This window comes from Sorex fumeus, unplaced genomic scaffold, assembly GCF_029834395.1.
Source record: "Sorex fumeus unplaced genomic scaffold, SorFum_2.1 ptg000128l, whole genome shotgun sequence".
Taxonomy (NCBI): Eukaryota; Metazoa; Chordata; class Mammalia; order Eulipotyphla; family Soricidae; genus Sorex; species Sorex fumeus.
Window position 1 is genome coordinate 52,560,772 of NW_026606185.1, and position 20,277 is coordinate 52,581,048.

The 20,277-nt window shown below is 37.7% G+C and overlaps 1 protein-coding gene across 2 annotated transcripts in view; it reads left to right on the plus strand.

Moving 5' to 3' along the window:
* The window catches only part of ME2 (malic enzyme 2), a 55,163-nt gene that overhangs the window by 24,288 nt on the left and 10,598 nt on the right, over positions 1-20,277 (plus strand). For both annotated transcript variants that reach the window (XM_056138000.1, XM_056138001.1), the window contains 10 exons: positions 1,140-1,289; positions 3,109-3,184; positions 4,576-4,737; positions 5,075-5,178; positions 7,929-8,038; positions 8,137-8,234; positions 8,540-8,653; positions 11,975-12,089; positions 13,983-14,125; positions 19,175-19,277. In XM_056138000.1, coding sequence (XP_055993975.1) covers positions 1,140-1,289; positions 3,109-3,184; positions 4,576-4,737; positions 5,075-5,178; positions 7,929-8,038; positions 8,137-8,234; positions 8,540-8,653; positions 11,975-12,089; positions 13,983-14,125; positions 19,175-19,277 — 1,175 coding nt within the window. The remainder of the gene's footprint in view (positions 1-1,139; positions 1,290-3,108; positions 3,185-4,575; positions 4,738-5,074; positions 5,179-7,928; positions 8,039-8,136; positions 8,235-8,539; positions 8,654-11,974; positions 12,090-13,982; positions 14,126-19,174; positions 19,278-20,277) is intronic.

The following is a 20,277-nucleotide window of genomic DNA, read 5'->3' on the forward strand; positions in this document are numbered from 1 at the left end:
GTTGCAGAATTGAAGTGGGGAATCTAATGTGTGTAAATGCAGTAGGGAAGGAATGAGTACAGGGCTTGTACCTAGGTAAGTGCTCCAGGCAGCATGGACATCGTAGGAGTAAATCTAAGGTAAGAGTTATGATGCATTTGAGGAACTCAGTCCACTATGGAGATGAGTTTGGAAAATAGGTCTTTTATCTATTTTAGGAACTTTACCATGTTATATTGGCATATAAAAGCATGTAAGAACAGAAATGATCAGTTACGTTTTCCTGAGAATCTGTTGGAGTAGGGAAGCAGATCTGTGCATGAAAGACTGGTCAGAAAGCCTCTGAGGTAGTCTCCAAGTGACAGATGATGGTGGCTTGGGCTGAGTGGAGGTTCAGGGACAAAAGCGGTTTAGTAGGTGTACTCTTTAGGACACAGTGACTTATTAGGTAGGACATGAGTATGTAGGATGGGAAGGAATAAAGAATGTATTTTGTGATTCCAATTTGATCAGAAAACAGGAAGAAAAATAAGTTTGTGGAAAGATGAGTCCATTTAATTAATTTTTAAGCCAGCATTTCCCTGTTTCCCAAACTCTAACTCTTTAAAAATTATCTAATATGTACATATGCACACGTGTACATATATATGTAGAAATTTTCCTCTCTTATAGATAATTGCAATGTCTGTAAATATACTAGCTTATAGAGTCCATGAGGACAAAGGATTACTTCTTACACCCCCTCATTCAGAACAGTGCTTGGTCACATAGTATTAGTAAATATTGGAATTTAATGCCACATTAAGTTTTCTTCCTTATTTATGTACCAACTCCTTAAATATTAGATACTTAAGGATAGCATAGTCTTCATTTCCAGTGCCTAGTATAGCGAGCCTGACTCTCATAAGGGTTTAATAAATGTTCGCTCTTGTTACTATCATCATCTTTATCTACTGTTTAAGTAGGTATTTATTTTTTGTGAATTCTTATTCCTCAGTGTTAAATAATGGTTATTTGGAGCTTTATTTTCAGAGAGAAGAGTTGCTCAGTTTTAAATGTTTGAATTTAATTTTCAAAGGTGAATTTTTTTTAAATGAAGTGCTGGCTGATACAGACTATTACTGATACAGACTAAACAGATTATTACTGTTTCATTTCAGGTACATCTATATAATGGGATTACAGGAAAGAAATGAGAAATTGTTTTACAGAATTCTACAAGATGATATTGAAACTCTGATGCCAATTGTATATACACCAACAGTTGGTCTTGCCTGTTCACAATATGGACACATCTTTAGAAGACCTAAGTAAGGCTTATTTTTTAAAATATGTTTGTTTAAAATATACAATAATTGGTTATTGTATTTTTTAAAAAATAACTCCATAACATCTATTACATTTATCTTTTATATGTCATAGTTATATCCCAACCTCATTTTACACCTCACAAGAATTTTAAAATATTAATAAAACACACATGTACATATCTTCTATTTTTGTAGAAATAATGTCTTCCATTCTTTACCCTCTTTAAGTTAGGTTTACTATGGATTGTGCATTTTGTAACTGGCCAAATTAATGTTTGATCACTTCATAAGTATTTTTTTGTTATTTATTTTGATTTCTTTGGTTTATTCTCTGTATTTTTGTAAATTTTCATTTCAAATAGTTCTGTCCCTGGAGCTAGAGTGACTGTACAGTGGGTAGGGTGTTTGTGTCACCCTGGCTGTCTGGGTTAGCTCCCCAGTATCCCATCTGGTCCCCCAAGCCCTGCCAGGAGTGCAGAGCCAGAAGGAAGCCCTGAGCATTGCCTTGGACATGGCCCCTGGACAAACGTTGATGCCTGTCATTCTTCCTCTTCTTCCTATTACAAAGCTTTTGTCGGTTGATGGAAAACAAAAGATCTGAAGGACTAAGTCATAATGAACACGTTGGTGATGGCGCTGCCAGTATTCCCTGGTGGACGCTTTGAGAACACTGTTCTATGCACTGCCATCAGTTAACATGTCTAAAACATTTCTGTGCTGTAACTCAACTATTCAACTCTTATTAAAAGTTTTCCTTTTTATTTAGAATAGTGCTTATTAATCCTGACCTAAAAAATAAAGAGGAAAATGAATAAAAACAGAGAATACTGATGTCTGGGTCCTGCCGACAGAAGTTCTGATTTTGTCTGTCTGGGATTGAGTGCAGGTGTTGGGGTTTCCTACAAGCTCCTGGCGCCATTCTGATGTGTCCACAGAGTGGAGAGCTACAGTGAGCCATACAGAGCAAGAAAGGTCTTTGGTGAAGGTAGATGCTGCGCATCATTTGCAGAGTCAACTGTGCACTGTTTTTTTTTTCATGTTTCGTTTTTCACATAGAGGCTGGCCAGGAAATCTTGGTTGGTTAATTGACCCAAACTCCTTACAAACAAATCAGAATCCCGAGGAGAGGGGGTGAGGAGAGCTTGGGCAGTGTTTTCAAGCCCATCAGATGGTTTGGTCATGCTGCTCTGAGGGACTCAACTGACTCGAGCTGTGCTGGGAACACCTCTGGGCGGGAGCGCTGGTCACCTGCTGGCCCGCGCCTCTGCACGAAGAAGCCAAGCCGCTGCTTCTCCCTTCCCTCCTCTTCTCTCCTCTCTTTCTTTTTTTAAATACGGATCAGTTATCTCAATACTATGAATTTTAAATTACCTCACTTTTTGGTAATGTTTAAAGGATGTCATCTTTTATATGAAATTACACTTTTTATCTTCTCCTTACTACTTCAAATTCTTGGTTTCAGTTAGTTTGAGCAGTTCTGCCTTTCCCGTGCTTGCCAGGACTCACAGCTTCTTTTTTAATTGCTTTTTACTGGTGGTGTGTTGTGTTCATTTGAACATGAGGTATGGATGCACTTTTTTTTTATCTTGGGTAAAATTAATCATATCACTAAGTAATCTTTGTTGCAGCTACTGAGTGAGAGCAATGCTATTACAGTTTGAAGTACATATGTTTGAAAATAAACTAGTATTAACCTAGCTAAAATTTGCTTGGAAATTATACCGTGTCATGCTGTTTACTAAAATACCTAAATATTCCAATTACTAAAAAATAGAAAAAAATTATTGTGAAATGCAAAGGTGTTTTTGTTCTGTTGCAGGGGATTATTTATTTCAATCTCAGACAGAGGTCATGTTAGATCAATTGTGGATAACTGGCCAGAAAATCATGTTAAGGTACTAATAGCAAACCTTCCTTTTCACAATGTTTTTTTCTTTCCTTGTAAGTTCTAAACTCCAAGAATAGTTACAGTTGTTTTGTTTTGTTATTACTCTTCGTGATTTTTAAATTAGATACAGATGTAGTACTCTGAGGAGATCATGATAGTAATAAATATAAAATAGATTATTGGTATAAGAGTTTGGTTTGACTCTAGGAAAGAAATTGGAGCTAGTATGCTGGGTGAGCCTGTAATATGTAACATATAATTGTATAACTGTCTATAATATTGGTGTCTCCTAACTAATTATATTCCCTTTCCTTTTAAATGAATAGTACTTTAAACAGAGAAAATATAGTAAAATATCACACAAAATACAAAATTATTTTGTATTTTATTCTGGTGGGTATGGAAGTATTTCTTAGAAATTTTTTTTTGCTAAATTTAAATCCTTACACAAAGGTAAAATTCTTAGGAGTTCCAAATTTAATAAATAAAAACCTTGCTCAGTCTACCTTCTCAGTGGAGGGAGGAAAAAAGAAATGACTTATTTAAAATATGTAGTAGACTTTAGTGTTTTGCTAGTATCTTAAAATGTAATCTTGCTTACTTTGTTACATATGCCTTTGTTACCAAAATAATCTTTGTATAATCATTAGTCCTATCTAGTAACCTAGAAATGAAGGTTATATAATTAAACGCACCATATTAAAAACTTGTAGGTAGGTATATTTTCCATCGTAGATCTTTTTCTTTTTCACCATCACTAAGTATATTTTTGTTTGCCCCAGGTTCTTAAGATTTTATTTTCTGAACTCCTTGTTTTCTTAAATAGTACTCTCTTTTATAAGTAGTTTTTTACATCTCCATTTAGTCTTTCTAAAGATATTTAAGTTGATCTTTTAGATATAACATGATTCTGTCGCTAAAACTGGGACGTTAAACTTAGTTTTAATTGTCTTTTCAACATCTTGGTTCTAGGTCCAGAAAGATAGTACAGTGGGTAGGATGTTGGCCCTGTACATAGCCAACCGAGGTTGGATCCCCAGCATACCATATGGGCCCCCAATTACCACCAGGAGTGATTCCTGAGTGCAGAGGCGGTGATAACCCCTGAACATCACCGGGTATAGCCCTACCCCCAAAGAAAAATAATTTAGATTCTAGAAACTGTGGAATTTAAGTATGCTTGTTTGGATTTCTTGGAAGTTAGTGTAAAAAAAATTTTTTTTTTACTTTCAAAAGTCAGTGAAAATATATGATTTGTGTATAAAATAAATATATGTTATAAAATATTTTAATATATGACTTTAAAATGTTTTTCTTTTAGTGCCCCATTTTGGATGATTTACAACTTACATAATTTTTTCCTTTTCCTTTTCTTTTCTTTCTTTTTTTTTAATTAAGGCTGTTGTGGTGACTGATGGAGAAAGAATTCTAGGTCTCGGAGACCTGGGTGTCTATGGAATGGGCATCCCAGTAGGCAAACTCTGTTTGTACACTGCCTGTGCAGGGATACGACCCGATAGATGCCTGCCTGTGTGCATTGATGTAGGAACCGATAATCCGGTGAGTAAAATCCTTTTCCTTCTTTGATCCTCTCCTGTATTTAAAAAAAAATTTTTTTTAGTACATACCTCTTTGGAAGATGAAATAAAATGGGAACATTTTGAAATTAGATGTTAATCTTTGTCTCACACTTCAACTTCAGTATTTATGTGAACATAGCGAATTAAACCTACAAAAGTTTCTTGAAGAAGGGTGATAAAGTTGAAAAAAAATTATATTAGGTTGGGGATGATGGGAAAATAAAACAATTACATTAGCTTTTAATTTTTTATTATATAACTATATAATATGTTTGATTATATAACAAAATTTATTTTTACATTTTATCTATTTATAGGAACTCTTAAAAGATCCCTTTTATATGGGTTTATATCAGAAAAGAGATCGCTCACAGCGTTATGATGAACTGATTGATGAGTTTATGAAAGCCATTACTGACAGGTATTTTATAAAATTGAGTCTATGAAAGCATGTCTTTGAGAAAAAAAAAAAAAAGGAGCCATGAACTTTTTTCTCTTTTTTTCTATATTTCTTGTGAAGATAAGAAGGAGGTTAAATATTTTGAAGCCTTTGCTTCTGTCCTGCCTGATTAGATGTGCTGCTATATAGTGATCTCATCCTTCTCCCTGGTTGTCCTGAATTACCTAGTATCTTGAGGGGAGCCTGCGTTCACTGCTTCTCTAGTGCTCACTTTATTCAGCTCTTCAGCCCTTGACCTCCAGACATACCCATCACTACAATGAAGTTCTTACGCCGTTTTCATGTTCTAAACTCACTGACCATTCATGTATCTCTCTCTGCAGCATCTGAGTTTTCTACTCTTACCTGCTTGAAATTCTGTCTTTTCTTGACTACCAAAAGACTTTCCTACTTGGTTCATCCCCAGACTTACTTTTTTTTTATTTTGTTACCTTCAGTGGTTCTCTCTTAATTTTTTTTTAATTAAATGTGGGTAGTACATAGTACTTTTCTCTTTGAGTCATATAAGATATGATCTTTCTCCATATGGCTTGTATCCAGATGTACCTCCCATCTCGGAGCTGTTTTTCTTAGGAGCACAGTTGCGGGAGGGGGAGGCGGGTTGGGAAGGTAGGCCATATAAAGTGATGCTCAGGCCTTACTCCTGGCTCTAGGCTTAGAGATCATTCCTAGCAGTGCTTCAGGGACCATATGGGGTGTCAGGGATTGAACCCGGGCTGGCTACATGCAAGCTGGCCTTACTGCTGTCCTATCACCCCAGCCCATTAGATCTGTTTTTCAGTTAACCCGAATCTTCTATCTGTCTAACTCTGTTGCTACTTTTTCATACTCATGTCCAAAATGACTCCCTTCTTTTCAAACTGCCTGTCTTTTTCAATAATGGCAACATCTATTCTATTAGCAAACTTTTCCATTTGGGACTCTCACCTAAATGCCTCAGGAGGTGGATCGTCCCTTTCCTTTGCCTTTATGGAGATGCTCATATCTCCTTCATTTCTCTTCTAAACCTTCAATATGTTTCCTCTCCAATTCTCCTCCATCTTACCCTTGGATTAATCTTAAAATGTCAGTTTCACATTCTTTTGCTAAGAATCTCAGGTCTTTGCTTTGTTCAAAATAACTCATTGTTATTCTTTTGCTCAAAGTCTCAGTGATTCTGTATTGCCAGAGTCAAGCTCATTTTCTCTGATGTATTTTTGTTCTACTCTTCAAATTATTGGTATACAGAATATGCTAAAAAATAAAACCTCCCTTTCCAAGTCTAATTTTTAAAACAAGCTTTTTCATCTTCCCAGAAATTCCTGTCTCCTCACTTTCTCCTCAATTTCTTACTTCGGATAACCCAATAGCAGCATTTTGTCATCTAGACCACCTCAGCATTTTAACAACTCTTTTGTAATAGGTTCTCACCTTCATGTTCTGTTGTTCATTCTATAACGATTAAGATTCATTATAGAAGAGTTGTAATTAAGGCTATTGTGGCAACAGAGAGAGAATTCTAGGTCTTGAAGAATTGGAAACTTTGTATACAGACAGTGTCGAAATATGGCCAGATAGGTACCTACTGTGTGTACTGACACCGAAACCAATAGTCTAGTGAGTCTCGTAGTCATCCCTTTCACTTTCCATAGCTGCAACTGCAGATCTTCCTGTCCTGTCATCATAGCCTCCTCGCTGCCTCTGCCTTTCTCATCTCGCCCCATGCCGCTGTATACTGCACATCACTGCAAGATTATCCTCTGAAGGAGGTTCTTACAAGAATGTGCCTCTGAACCTTTCAGTGAATTCACACTGGATACAGAATAGAGCCCCCATTCTCTAATTAGACATGCAAGAGTTTTCCTTCTCTTTCCAACCTGCTTCAGCCAGTTTCTTCCTTTTCCTCTTATATAAGCCCTGAAATATACAACCAGACTATTGAAAGTTCAGGGTCATGAAAAAAACTTCCTGGACTCTGTTTTTTTTGTTTGTTTGTTTGTTTGTTTGCTTCTGGCTTCTTTTTTTTCTAACTTTATTTAAACACCGGGGTTTTCAAAGTTAATCATAGTACAGCTGTTTTGGGCATTGAGTGTTCCACCAATTCCAGCACCAGTGTGACCTTCACTCCTTTTTTTGTCTTTCTACCTCTTTTTTTTTTTTTGTTCTTTGCCCAAATAAAAACACCATCTCTTTTCAAAACTTTCCCTATCTTTTGCATGTACTTAGCAGAAGATGGTTGATGTCTTTCAGAATGCCAATAAACAATTATTTTTTTATCTCGTTTAATATTTAATATATATACTTTCTTGTGTTGTTGTTTTAACTGCTAATTAATGCAAGTATGTATATCAAATATAGACTCTCTGAGGCGCTAAATATACTTGTAGGTAGTTGTAAGATAAACTTCTTGTGCCAGCTGCCCTTCTAAGATGTTTGGGAAAAGTTTATGCCAACTGATATCCCATAGGCCCATCATGATGCTACATTCATTGAGCACTTCATATATTTTTCAGGTATTTAGGCATCACATAGATTTTTATTTTTGAATGAGTAAGAGATCTTATTTTGAGTCAGCTCATTCATTCATAGACTCTGAAAAATTTACACAAGGCCTTAAATGAACTAAATGTACTCTAAATTATTTTTAAATGTTGTCATGAGGAATATTATACAGGAAAACTGTTTAATGGTGGTATTTTCAACACAACCATTATGGGTTTTGCTGTTTTTAGATATGGACAGAACACACTTATTCAGTTTGAAGACTTTGGAAATCATAATGCATTCAGGTTCTTGAGAAAATATCGAGAAAAATATTGTACCTTCAATGATGATATTCAAGGTGAAGCAAGAAGAAAACTTCAGGTTTTTTATTCTTAATTTTTAAATGTTTTTAATGTGCCCATTTTTTATTTTTAAAAATCTCTATTTTTCTCACAGGGACAGCATCAGTTGCTCTAGCAGGTCTTCTTGCAGCAGAAAAAGTTATTGGTAAACCAATCTCACAACACAAAGTCTTATTTCTTGGAGCAGGAGAGGTATGTTTCTGGAAATGTTTGCATTTAAAATCAGTGCTTTCCTTTAGAATAAAAAGAAGGGCAAAATGTTGACATTATATAAGAGAACATAATACACTTCTGATTTGGAGATAGAGAATATTAGTTCAAGTTCTCTTATAAAATCATTAAAATACGTTCAGAGAGAATATCACGAAGAATCAAAAGTTTGTTTTGTAAGGGAAGAAATGTACCAAACGTTTTTCATAATGTGTAATCTTAAAACTGAATTCAAATAGTGCATCGTATCTGAGTCTTTATTGTTTAAATGTATGTTTGTTGGACAGGCTGCTCTTGGAATTGCCAATCTTATAGTCATGGCCATGGTAGAAAATGGCCTCTCAGAAGAAGAAGCACAGAAGAAAATTTGGATGGTTGATAAGTTTGGTTTATTATATAAGGTAAGGTATTATAAAACTTGGAGAAGCAAAAGAATGTTGCTAAAGATATGTTAGCTTTGTTTTTTTTTAAATGTTTATTTTAAATACCTGTATCTTATTCATTGTACCCATAGTGGACTAATTATTACATTCTCAACAGAATTATCCAGCCTCTATTTAGGGCTCGGGATCATGGAGGAAGGAGAATGCTTGAGGGACCATGCAGTGCCAGAGAGCTAAGTCAGAGCCTTACTCGTGGCTAGCTAAGGCATTTCCACTTGCACCACATCCCTGGCCCTTCATGCTTTTACTTTTGGTTTTTATGAAGACTCACTTAATAGACCAATGATGGGGTCTGTGTTGGCACTAGTTTTGTTCTTGCTTGCTTTGTTTGTTGACTCTTAAAAAAAAAAAAAAAAGGTCATATCCGGAGCCAGGGAAATTGCTCAATGGCAAAAACACATGTCTTGCATGCATGAGTTTGACCCCAAAGGCTGCCCACATGTGCTGAGCATGGTCACAGAGTCTGTGCCGTGTGGGATTCCCAGCACTGCAGAAGGGTGTGTGGTCTCTAGTGCACCATGCACGATGTGCAGTAACTGCAAGGTATGTGCACATACTGCAACTATAGAATGCGCACCTCCTGGCGGGCACACAACCACGCCATGGGCTTGATTCCAGGGCTACACAGCCACAAAGGCAGTGGAGAGGGGAAGAGAAATCAGATCATCTTAGAGAGAAGATTACATTTTACCCTTATAAAACTAAGTTTTTAGTGGTTTCTCAGAAGTATCTCATTACATTGTTAACAGTACATCTACTCTTTGGACAGAAATGGGTTTTTTTGGTGGGGGGGTTGCTTTAGTTTTGGAGACAACCCCAGCAGTGCTTAGGAGCTACTCCAGGCTTTTTGAGCAGAAATTCTCTACCCCTGTGGAGATGATAATTCTCTGCAGCAATTAAAAAAAAAGAAAAGAAACAATTCCCTAGAGCTGATACATATTACCAAAGTAAATAGGTAATTAAGTCTCAGATTAACTTGCTATCTTTGAGACCTGCTTGTCTTCTTAGCACTGGTTGCCATTTTTTTATTAGCTTAAGAGTTCCTTATTTCATACACTGTACAACACATCAAGTATAGGTAAAAGGTTTCATAACTAACGTACTGGACAGTTAGGTTTGTTATGTATAAAAATACACAGTGCTTTGTATTTTCCCCCTATATAATGTACAGTGATTATTGTCATTTGCATCTTTGAAGCAAGCAGCTGGCCCAGGCTTGATTCCCAGCACCCACTATAGTCCTTTAACTCCACTAGGAATAATCCCTGACCACGAAATAATGAGTAAGCCTTGAGCACTGCCAGATGTGGCCCTAAGATGCAAAAAGTAATAATTCTGGTTACTTTTTGCACAGTCATCAGTTTGTAAGTGATGGAAGTAGGTTTCCCACTCAGGTAGCTTGGCTGGAAAGTCTACACTGGTGGTGATCCAACTGCAGTGCCTCCCGAGTGAACTGTGTCCTGTATTGAAGCTCTCTGTAATGCCAAGCTTAGAGGACACTGTGTCTGCAGAGGAAGTGAATTGGGGGGTCTCAGTGCTGGAACGCAGTTTGCTGCTGCTGCTTTGGTGGTGGTGGTGGTTTTGGGATATGTATTGTTAACTACGCAGCTCCAGGATGAATGAATCTGATTTCAGCAAAAGTAAATTCCCTGCGCCTCTGCAAATTCAGACTTTAGGTTTTTTTGTGTGTAAATAGCTTAACTTATGGGTTTTAGACTTCATTTTTCCAGGTGATCCAAAACCAATGGCTGCCTTTTTGGTTTCTTGTTGAATCACAATAGGGAAGAGCAGTGATCTTTCTGAGGCAAATACAAGAATCTTCTGTTCTGAAAACTGCATCTGTTAGGGCTGTATTTCTAACCGTAATATACTTCCCAGCCAGTTGATGATGGTCATTCTGCTACTGGTTCTTACTGAGCTTTTTCTGGGAGATCTGATTTAAAAAAAAAAAGTTAGCTTTGCTAGGAGGGGGGACGAAGATTATTATCGCTTTTTTCAAAATCTAGACCAAGATTTCTCAGCCAGTTTACTTTTACATTTAATATTTCTGGTACTATTCTAAATTGCTGAGTGAGGGTTTCAGGTACACAGTGTTCCAACACCAATCCCATCACCAGTGTCCACTCCCCTCCACCAGTGTCCCCAGTTTCCCTTCCACTCCCCATCCTGCTTCTGTAGCAGGCATTTTTTGTTTATTTGTTTTTAATTTTCGGCGCTGTGGTTTACAGTACTGTTGTAGATAGGGTTTCATGCATGAAACTTAACCACCATCAGCACCAACCCCCTTCCCTCTGCCATTGTCACAGAGTGTGTGCTGAGAGATTCTTTATTCTAGTTTGTCAGAAGACTCTCTCCTGACTTTTCATGTAATTCTTAGTTTTTGACCTAGGATTGGGGGAGGAAGGCATGTTACTTCGTTCAGCCAGTTTTGAACTAGAACCTATTTCTTCTTGTTTCTGACCCCTTAATGGCACAAGTCTGTTTGCAAATTTAGAAATCCCAAAAACTCTGAGATCCCATTGCTTTTTTCTGAAATTCATTCACTAACAAATCTGATTGACCTAAATCTATTTGGTAGCAAAATCAAAGAAAATATTTGTAGTCTTAATTTTTTGTACTTTGTATGACTATAAGTTTTGTTTAGTTGTGGAATAAAAAAATATTTTTTATACTTGATATAACTTTTAATGACAAAAATAGAAATAATAATTTTAAAAAGCACTGTAGCTTTGCCCTCCCATTGTTCATCGATTTGCTCGAGTGGGCCCAGTAACGTCTTCATTGTGAGACTTGTTGTTACTGTGTTTGGCATATCAAATACGCCACGGGGAGCTTGCCAGGCTTTGCCAGGCGGGTGAGATACTCTCAGTAGCTTGCTGGGCTCTCTGAGAGGGATGGAGGAATCAAACCTGGATTGGCCAAGCCGGCCGCATGCAAGACAAAAGAAATAATAAAAATTTCTGAATGCAAAAAATGCATCAGTTTCTGATAAGAATACATAGGGTTTTTTTTTTTTACTGATATTGGATTTAGGATTTTACTAGAGTGGGAGGGATTAGAAAGCTTATAATGGGTTATAATGGGATTTGATTTATGTTTCATATTGGGATTTGAAAAATATAGACACTATAAAGATAAGATTGGAAAGTATTTGTTATAGTAAAAACTAAATTAAGATATTCTTATTATAGAACCAATATATAACTATTAATGGTGGCTTTTTCATTATTGCTCAATAAGTATTTACTGAGAAATACTGTATTTAATCCAAAATTTCAGGGACGGAAAGCTAACATAGAGAGTCATCAGGAAGCATTCGCTCACTCGCCACCGCCGAACATACCTGAAACCTTTGAAGAGGCAGTAAATACACTTAAGCCTTCAGCTATAATTGGTAAGTAAAGTTATGACAAATAATTCTATTAATTGTATATGGCCATTCATTCTATCTTGAAATGAAATAACTGGTTTTCCCAGTTTTTCACATCTGCGTTTTCTGTGTGAAAGCCTTTTGCATACAGTGTATGAAGTTCAGCAGCAGATGTTGCTTGTATGCATTAAGTGTTAGAAACTATGTACTTTGCTTTAAACTTGGCACGACTATTGCATTTATGATCTGAATAAGACCAATGTAATATGACAGATGGTACTAGAAAATTCTCTGCAGTAAAAGATTTTTATTAACAAATCAGAAAGCTTTTGGTGTATTTTCAGTCATTACCTAAGATAGCTAATGCCTACCACATGGATTAATAAGCTCACAGGAAAAAATGTAGAAGTCTTTAAAAGAGGAACTATGTCATGTCAAACACAGTTGTAAAATTTGAACCATTTCTCATAAATTTATCAGTTTTGTATAGGATCTCTATTCAATGTTGAACGGTAAAAAACAATTGCTGAGCCTAGAGAAATAGTACAGTAGGTAGGGTACCTGCCTTGCACATTGCTGACCTGGGTTTGATCCCTGGCACCCTATATGGTCCTCCTAACCTGTCAAGAGTAATCCCTGAATGCAGAACCATAAGTATTCTCCAAGCACCACCAGGTGTGGCCCCCAAACAAAGATCATCTCATTTACTGAGTGTTCATAGATTCTGAAGAACAACAACAAAAAAAAAATTGGAAACATTTTAATACTTTAGAATTCATGGACTCCTGGAACCAGATAGTGCAGAGGGTAAGGTGTTTGCCTTGCACACAATTGACCTGAGCTCAATCCGTGGCATCCCATATGGTCTCTTGAGCATTGTAATTCCTGAATGCAGAACCAGGAGTAGGAGTAATCCCTGAGCATCGCCAGGTGTGCCCCCCTCTCCCCAAAAAAACAGAACTCCTGGGCTCCTAAGAATATGTATACATATACATATTCTATACTGTGTACATATACATACTAGACAGTGCTGCTCATGATTAAATTCCTTTTTTTTTTAACATATGAAGAGAAAAATGTTTAGCAACTTGCCCAAGAATTTTGAGTAGAGCCAAAAGTGATAGAGCAAGCACTAAAGCTCTGGTCTTTGAATCCATATTATTCTTCACATCAGTCTATAAAATAGATATAAAATTAAGTTATTTTGACTATTAGATATAAGTAACCTTAGAGAATGTGCTGATAAGCTACTCAACTGAGGTATCACTTGGTCATCATGAATTCCCAGCATGGCTAAGTAATCATGTTCCTTTTCACAGGCTTTCTGAATTATTTTTGTTTTTCTCTCAACTATGAAAGTTCTACATTGTACTAAAATGTATTATTAATTTTTTTAGTACAATGATTTTGGGGGGGTTTTAAATGCAATATCCAGAGATAACAGGATTTTTAACTGGGCCATGAGTTTGCCTGGCGGCAGTTATGGGATGTAGGTGTGGCTGCCAGAGCTTCTGGAATTTTGGGGGCTGGGGGGTGGGAGGAGGCCACCCTCCAAGAGGACCCCAAGTTCTTAGCCTGAAGACCAGTGTGCCTCGGCTACTCTGCAGAGATAGTCTCGCGTCAGTGGAGTTGGGCTGTTGGCACGGCGGCAGCTGAAGGGTGTGAGCGCAGCTGCTGGGCTTTGGCAGGGCAGGGGCTTGGCCCACTCTGCTCCAGAGGGTGCCCCAGAGTAGAATTTTTTTCCAATGGTTTTAAACCTGTGTTCCCATAGCTTTGTATCAGCAGAATAAAACCTCTTTTTGTCATTAGAGTTTGTTTTCCTGTGTTTTTGTTTTGGTAAACCTCTTGTAGAAGTGCTGTTAATAAGAACGGCTTTATTTAATCGTAATGAGGTCTTTTTTTTCTCATTTATTATAGGAGTGGCAGGAGCTGGCCCCCTCTTCACTCCTGGAGTAATCAAAGCCATGGCTAGTATCAATGAACGGCCTATAATATTTGCATTAAGTAATCCCACAGCGAAGGCTGAATGCACAGCCGAAGAAGCATATACTCTTACAGAGGTAATAATAATAATTGTATTTTTGGGTTATTCTGATATTTTTCTCCCATAAACCCGTTAAACCTTCTTGATAATTCTTTTCATGGTAGCCCTAGAGATTACAGCACGCATCCATGGATCATCACTTGTGATACAAATTGCTGGAATAGTTACCTTACTATTTAACATTTTCTGTACATTTTAATCCCCACCTTTTATTTGAGAATGAAGAAGAATAGTTTTCTTTAGAAAATATGAGAAGGGAGTAAAGGAAGAGAACTCTGTAAAGAAATAACAGGAGTGGTCAGAGCCAAACTATAGCAGGTAGGAAGCTTCCCTTGCAGCGGCCGACTTGGGTTTGATTCTGGCATCCCATGTGGTCCCCAGAGCCCCACCAGGGGTGATCCTGTGTGCAGAGGCAGGAATACCCCTGAGCACTTTGGAGTATGGCTCCTCCCCAAGTTTTTTGAAAGGAAAGAAAATGAGTTCTGCACTCCAATATGGGTTGCAGATGACCCTCGAAATGGAATACACATTTTGAAAATGGAAGGGGAAGTTGCACATTCAGAGTAAGGAGGCATGGGTGACTCCAAAAGTGGGAAGCATCTCCTAGCTGTTTCAAACCCCGGAAAATATTACTGGGTGGTTTGGAATAGGTTTTTTTTTCCTTTGTCTGTTTTTGGTTTGGGGCCACACCCAGAAGTGTTCAGGACTTATTCCTAGCCCAGTGCCCAGAAATTACTCCTGGCAGTGCTTGGGGGACCACATGGGATGCTGGGGCTTGAGCCCTGGTCAGCTGTGTGTGCAAGGTAAGTGCTCTACCTACTGTACTATCACTTGGGGGAGGTTTTGTTTTTTAAGTACTTGAGTGGTCAGTAGTACGGATTAGAAGTTGTATCAGTAATTTGAAGCTCGGGATGAAGTTTACTTCCTCCGTATGTTTTGTTTGGTTTTGGTTTTGGGTCATACCCAGTGATACTCCTGGGCCATCTGGGATTCCAGGGATCAAAGCCAGGTCAGCTGTGTACAAGGCAAGTACCCTCCCCACTGAACTACTTCTCTAGTGCCTCCATATGGTTTTTTATGTCTGGAGGCTTGGTCTAGAGCATCACACCAGAGTCTAGAGAGGATATAGTTCTGGTGAGATCGCCCTCTTTCCACACTTTTTCCCTTTCTCAATTGTACCTGTTTGGTTATGAATAGAAGCCCTTGATCAGCTCTCCTCACCTGAATGTGCCTGAGCAGCTTCAGTACTTCTTTTCTCTACTGTCATCATGAGACTCCTGACAGGTTTGCTCCTCAGGCTCTCAGCCACCGATTTGCCTTTGAAATTACCAATCATTTTTGATGGAGGAAGCTTTGAATCTTGGATCCTTATATCTTCATTTTTCTCTTTTGGAGCTTAAATATCTCATCTCTCCAAATTCTCACTCTCTTGGCAGCAGTTCTGCTTCCTTAAATATATTTTTACATATTCTACTGAGTTTTATAAAAATTGAGGAAGGAATCAGCTTGAAACAGTTGGAAGACCACAGCCAGAGAGAGTAGAGGTCACTCTCAGATCATTCTGACACCAGGCCTCATGCTCTCTCGATGAGTGTTGAACATTCAGCAAGAATGTTTAGCGTTCTTTTCTCCTCATTATTAAAATATATATGTATATATACATTATTAAAATTATATATATATGTATACATTCTCTAAGGATTCCTTTAGCTCCTGCATCTCTCTACTCTGAGCAAAAACTATGATTTTTGGAGCCGGAGAGATAGCGCAGCAGGTAAGGCACTTGCCTTGAATGCCGCCTAGTCAGTTCTGACACCCAGCATCCCATAGGGTCTCCTGAGCACCACCAGGAGTGATGCCTAAGAGTAGAGCCAGGAGTAACCCCTGAGTACTGCCAGGTGTGGCCCCAAACAAAACAAAACCCAAAAAAGTGACTGTTGACGATCAGAATGATAGTACAGGTAGGGCACTTGCCTTCCATAGCTGACCTGGGTTCAATCCCCAGCGACATATATTGTCCGCCAAACCCTGCCAGAAGTAGCCCCCTAAGCACAGAGCCAGGAATAAGTCCTGAGAACTGTTGGGTTTGGCCCTCAAACCAAAAATAAGTAAATACATTTTTTTAAATTTGACTATTGGTTTGTTTGTGTGTTTTTTGGTTTGGGGGCCATCTTTGTCAGTGTTCAGGGGTTAACCCTGGCTCTACACACAGGAATCACTCCTGGCAGGGTTGGGAGACATATAGGTTACCAGGGATCGAACCTGGGTCAGCCATGTGCAAGGCAAGTGCTCTAACTGCCTTACTGTTTCCCTGGCCCCCAAATTCGACTGTTGGTTTTTAACAGTTACAATAATTACTGATGTATATTCAGTGTATTGTGGACTTTGGTATTTCAGAAAAAATGTTTGAGTAGTAGTATATATACCTCTAATAAAAAGGCTGCTCAAATATTTAGTAATTTTATTTATTTAGTAAAATTTTTAGTAATTTTATTTAGTAATTTTTATTCAGATATATATTTTTTAATTGAATACATAGTTTTGGATTAAAAAAAAAAAACCAAGAAGACTCATTTGATATAGTTCCATAAGGTTTTTTTGTACTCTTTGATAAATTTAGAGTTGCACCTCTAAAAAGACTATCAACTTTCAGTCTGTGTGATTTTGAAAGCTACTGTCTTTTGTCTTTTTTTGTGTGTTTTATTTATTTTTGTTTGTTTATGGGTTTGAGGCCTCATCTGACAGTGCTCAGGGCTTACTCCTGGCACTGCACTCAGAGGTTTGGGGGTCATGTGTGGTGCTAGGGATTCAAATCTGGGTTGGCCGCGTGTAAGGCAGTCGCCCTACGCCCTGTTTAAAATGATTAAAAAGTATGTCATGGGTAGATTTCACATTAAGTTTTTAGTGTCACATAAAACAATGGCATATTTACATATTTGTAAATGTTTATTATAATATTGATTTTCGGAAAGAAGTGTCTTGGTGTTACTCTAACCCCCTCTACTGTTTCGTGATAAAAAGTATTTTCTTCTGAAAAAATTTTTAGTATTTGTTTTTTTAATTGATTGCTTTTATATTTTAGTGACTGTTTCCTCTTGGAACAAAGAATAGGTTAGCTTGGTTTTCAAAACAGTTACTAAGTTATATGTTGATTATGGGGCGGGGGTGGAGGAGAAAAACATGACCTGGAGGGCCAGAGCGACAGTCCAACAGGTAGGGCATTTGCCTTGCACGTGGCATCCCATATGGTTTACCAGGAACTGCCCCTGAGCACAGCCAGTGTGGCCCAAAATGGGAGAGAGAAAAAAAAAAAAGAAGGTTCAATCAGCTAATCAGTGTCTGAATAAATAGCAGTACTCCTACTTTAAAAAAAAAAGAAGAAGAAGGAAGGAAGGAAAGATGACCTGGAGAAGGTCATCTGTATGAATTGCTTTTGAATTTTGCCATTCTAGAGGAGATTCTGAGTTTCCAAATCCACTAATATCATGAGAACATAACATTTTCCCATAAAGTGTTATGTTATTTATCTTTATAAAGCCATTTATAAAGTGGGACAATAGTAATCACAGTGCCACGATAGTAATAACGGTGCCACCGTAGTAATCAATATGATTATTTATGTTGTAGTTGAGATAGCATGGTGTTAGCCATGAACAAGACTTGATCGTCAAACATTTTTTTGTGACATACAATTGACAGAAATAATGATAGTTATCTTAAGAAAATTATTTAGCTGTATTAAACTGCAATGCCAGGGCAATCATCTTGTACAACAAGTACCGCCCTCTGCCTTCCACACTTAAACCGTGTATCATTATGAAATTGAAAGTGTGCCTCCTGTAAGTAATATACCGTACATTGTAGCACTCTAGCACTGTCCTCCCATTGTTCATGGATTTGCTCGAGCTAGCGTGAGTACCAATGACGTCTTACAACAAATTGTGAGACCTTTGGTAACTGTTTTGGCATATTGAATATGTCACGAGTAGCTTGCCAGGCTTTGCCATGCTGGCGGGATACTCTCGGTAGCTTGCTGGGCTCTCTGAGAGGGATGGAGAAATTGAACCTGGGTCGGTCGAGGTCGGCTGTACATTGTAGACATCTCAATTGTTCAGAGGTCAAATCCCTGAGGTTATATACACTAATACTGGGGCTGGAGCAATAGCACAAAGGGTAGGGTGTTTGCCTTGCTGGCGGCCAACCCAGGTTCGATTCCCAGCATCCCATATGGTCCCCTGAGCACCACCAAGGGTGATTCCTGAGTGCAGAGCCAGGAGTAACCCCAGTGCATAGCTAGGTGTGACCCAAAAAGCAAAATACATACATACATACATACATACATACACTAATGCCAAGAAAAACAAACAACAACAAAAATAAAGCATCTGATATAGAGACAGTTTAGCAGAAGTTCTGTGTATGACAGCAATTTAACTTTTATTTCCCCCTTTTATTTAAAGGTGTTTATATCAATCTTTATTTGAGGTTTTGTTTTTGTTTTGTTTGGTGGCATACCCAGCTCTGCTCCGGGGTTACCCTTGGCTCTGCACTCAGGAATTACTCCTTGTGGTGCACAGGAGACTATATAGGGCAAGGCAGATGCCCTACCCACTGCACTGACTCTCCAGCCCTAATCTTTGTTTGAGATTTAGGTGGTATTTTTTTGCAATTCACATTTTAAAATAAAAGAAATAGAAGAGTCCGTTTATTTACCATTAGCTACTTTTCAGCTTCATTTGAATGTGTACTTAAATAAAACAAATCTAGTAAGTTCTTTAATATTAAAGGGATTGTGCTGTATAGTAATCATGTATGTTGCATTAAGAATTCGGTTTTTTTAGTTTAAGTTTACTTTTTCGAGTGCTCAACAAAATTGAATTTTTTTTTAAGCCATACCCAATGGTGCCCAGGGCTTACTTCTGGCTTTGTGCTCAGGAATCACTCCTGGTAAGCTCAGGAGGCCATATGGGATGCCGGGGATCAAACCCTGTCAGGTGCAAGCAAGACAAGTTCCCTGCCCACTGTATAATCCGTCTGACCCTAGATTTGTTTCTTTTCGTAACAGGGAAAGTGTTTATTTGCCAGTGGAAGTCCATTTGGGCCAGTGAAACTCCATGATGGGCAACTCTTCACTCCAGGCCAAGGAAACAATGTATATATTTTTCCAGGTAAATGCCGCCGCTGTTTGTGTGATAGCATAATACTTAATTGATAAAAAATATTTCTTGGAATTTTTTAGAATAATAATTGTATGACTTTGATAGGATTGCAGGGGAAAATTAAAGCAATTCAGTATATACAACTTATTCTTTTTCACCTTTAAACTTATTTATTCTTTAAGATTGGTAATTGGCCTTGTTTTTATTATAGAAATGATTCTATTCTAGAAACAAGTAAAAATACTTTTATTTATAGAGATGCTTTATGGTTCTTAAAAATGCAAAAACAAAAGAGCATCAGACTCATTTGATCTCTTACCTCCACTTGGCTCTTCCTAGCCATATTTCCCAGCTGTAACCACTTTCAGTGGTCTGCGTTGAGTTTTTCTGATGATAAGATTGTGACTAATCAGATTATCTTCCTTTATTATCTTCCTTTACAGTCATCCAACTCTACACTGTATTATGAACTCTGCACTGGAAAATATAAATATTGGTGCATTCATCTGTCAGATACCTTCCCTCTCTCTACCACTCAATTTGTTGCCATTTTTCATTTTCCTAGCAGTAAGGGTTACTTTTATGTAACATCCTTACTGAGCTTTAACTATCAACTTTAAGTTACATTTTAGTAGTTTACCACCATGAAAAAAATCTGATGTTTAGTGTTCGTTTTCTTTTTCATTATTCCATTTTTCAATTTTTTTTTTTGCTTTTTTGCGTCACACCCAGTGATGCTCAGGGGTTACTCCTGGCTCTGGACTCAAGAATTACTCCTAGTGGTGCTCAGGGGACCATGTGAGATGCCAAGGATCCAACCCCTTCAGCTGCATACAAGGCAAACGTCTTACCTGTTGCTCTAGCCCACCATTTTTCAATTTTTTCAAGATAAAATTTCTACCATGAAGAAGTTGTAGGGTTTATCTTTTGACATTCATGTGTGTTCTTTCTTATGTTGTCCTCCATCTTTTTAATGTGGAGTGATTCTAAACTACATGATTGTACAAAT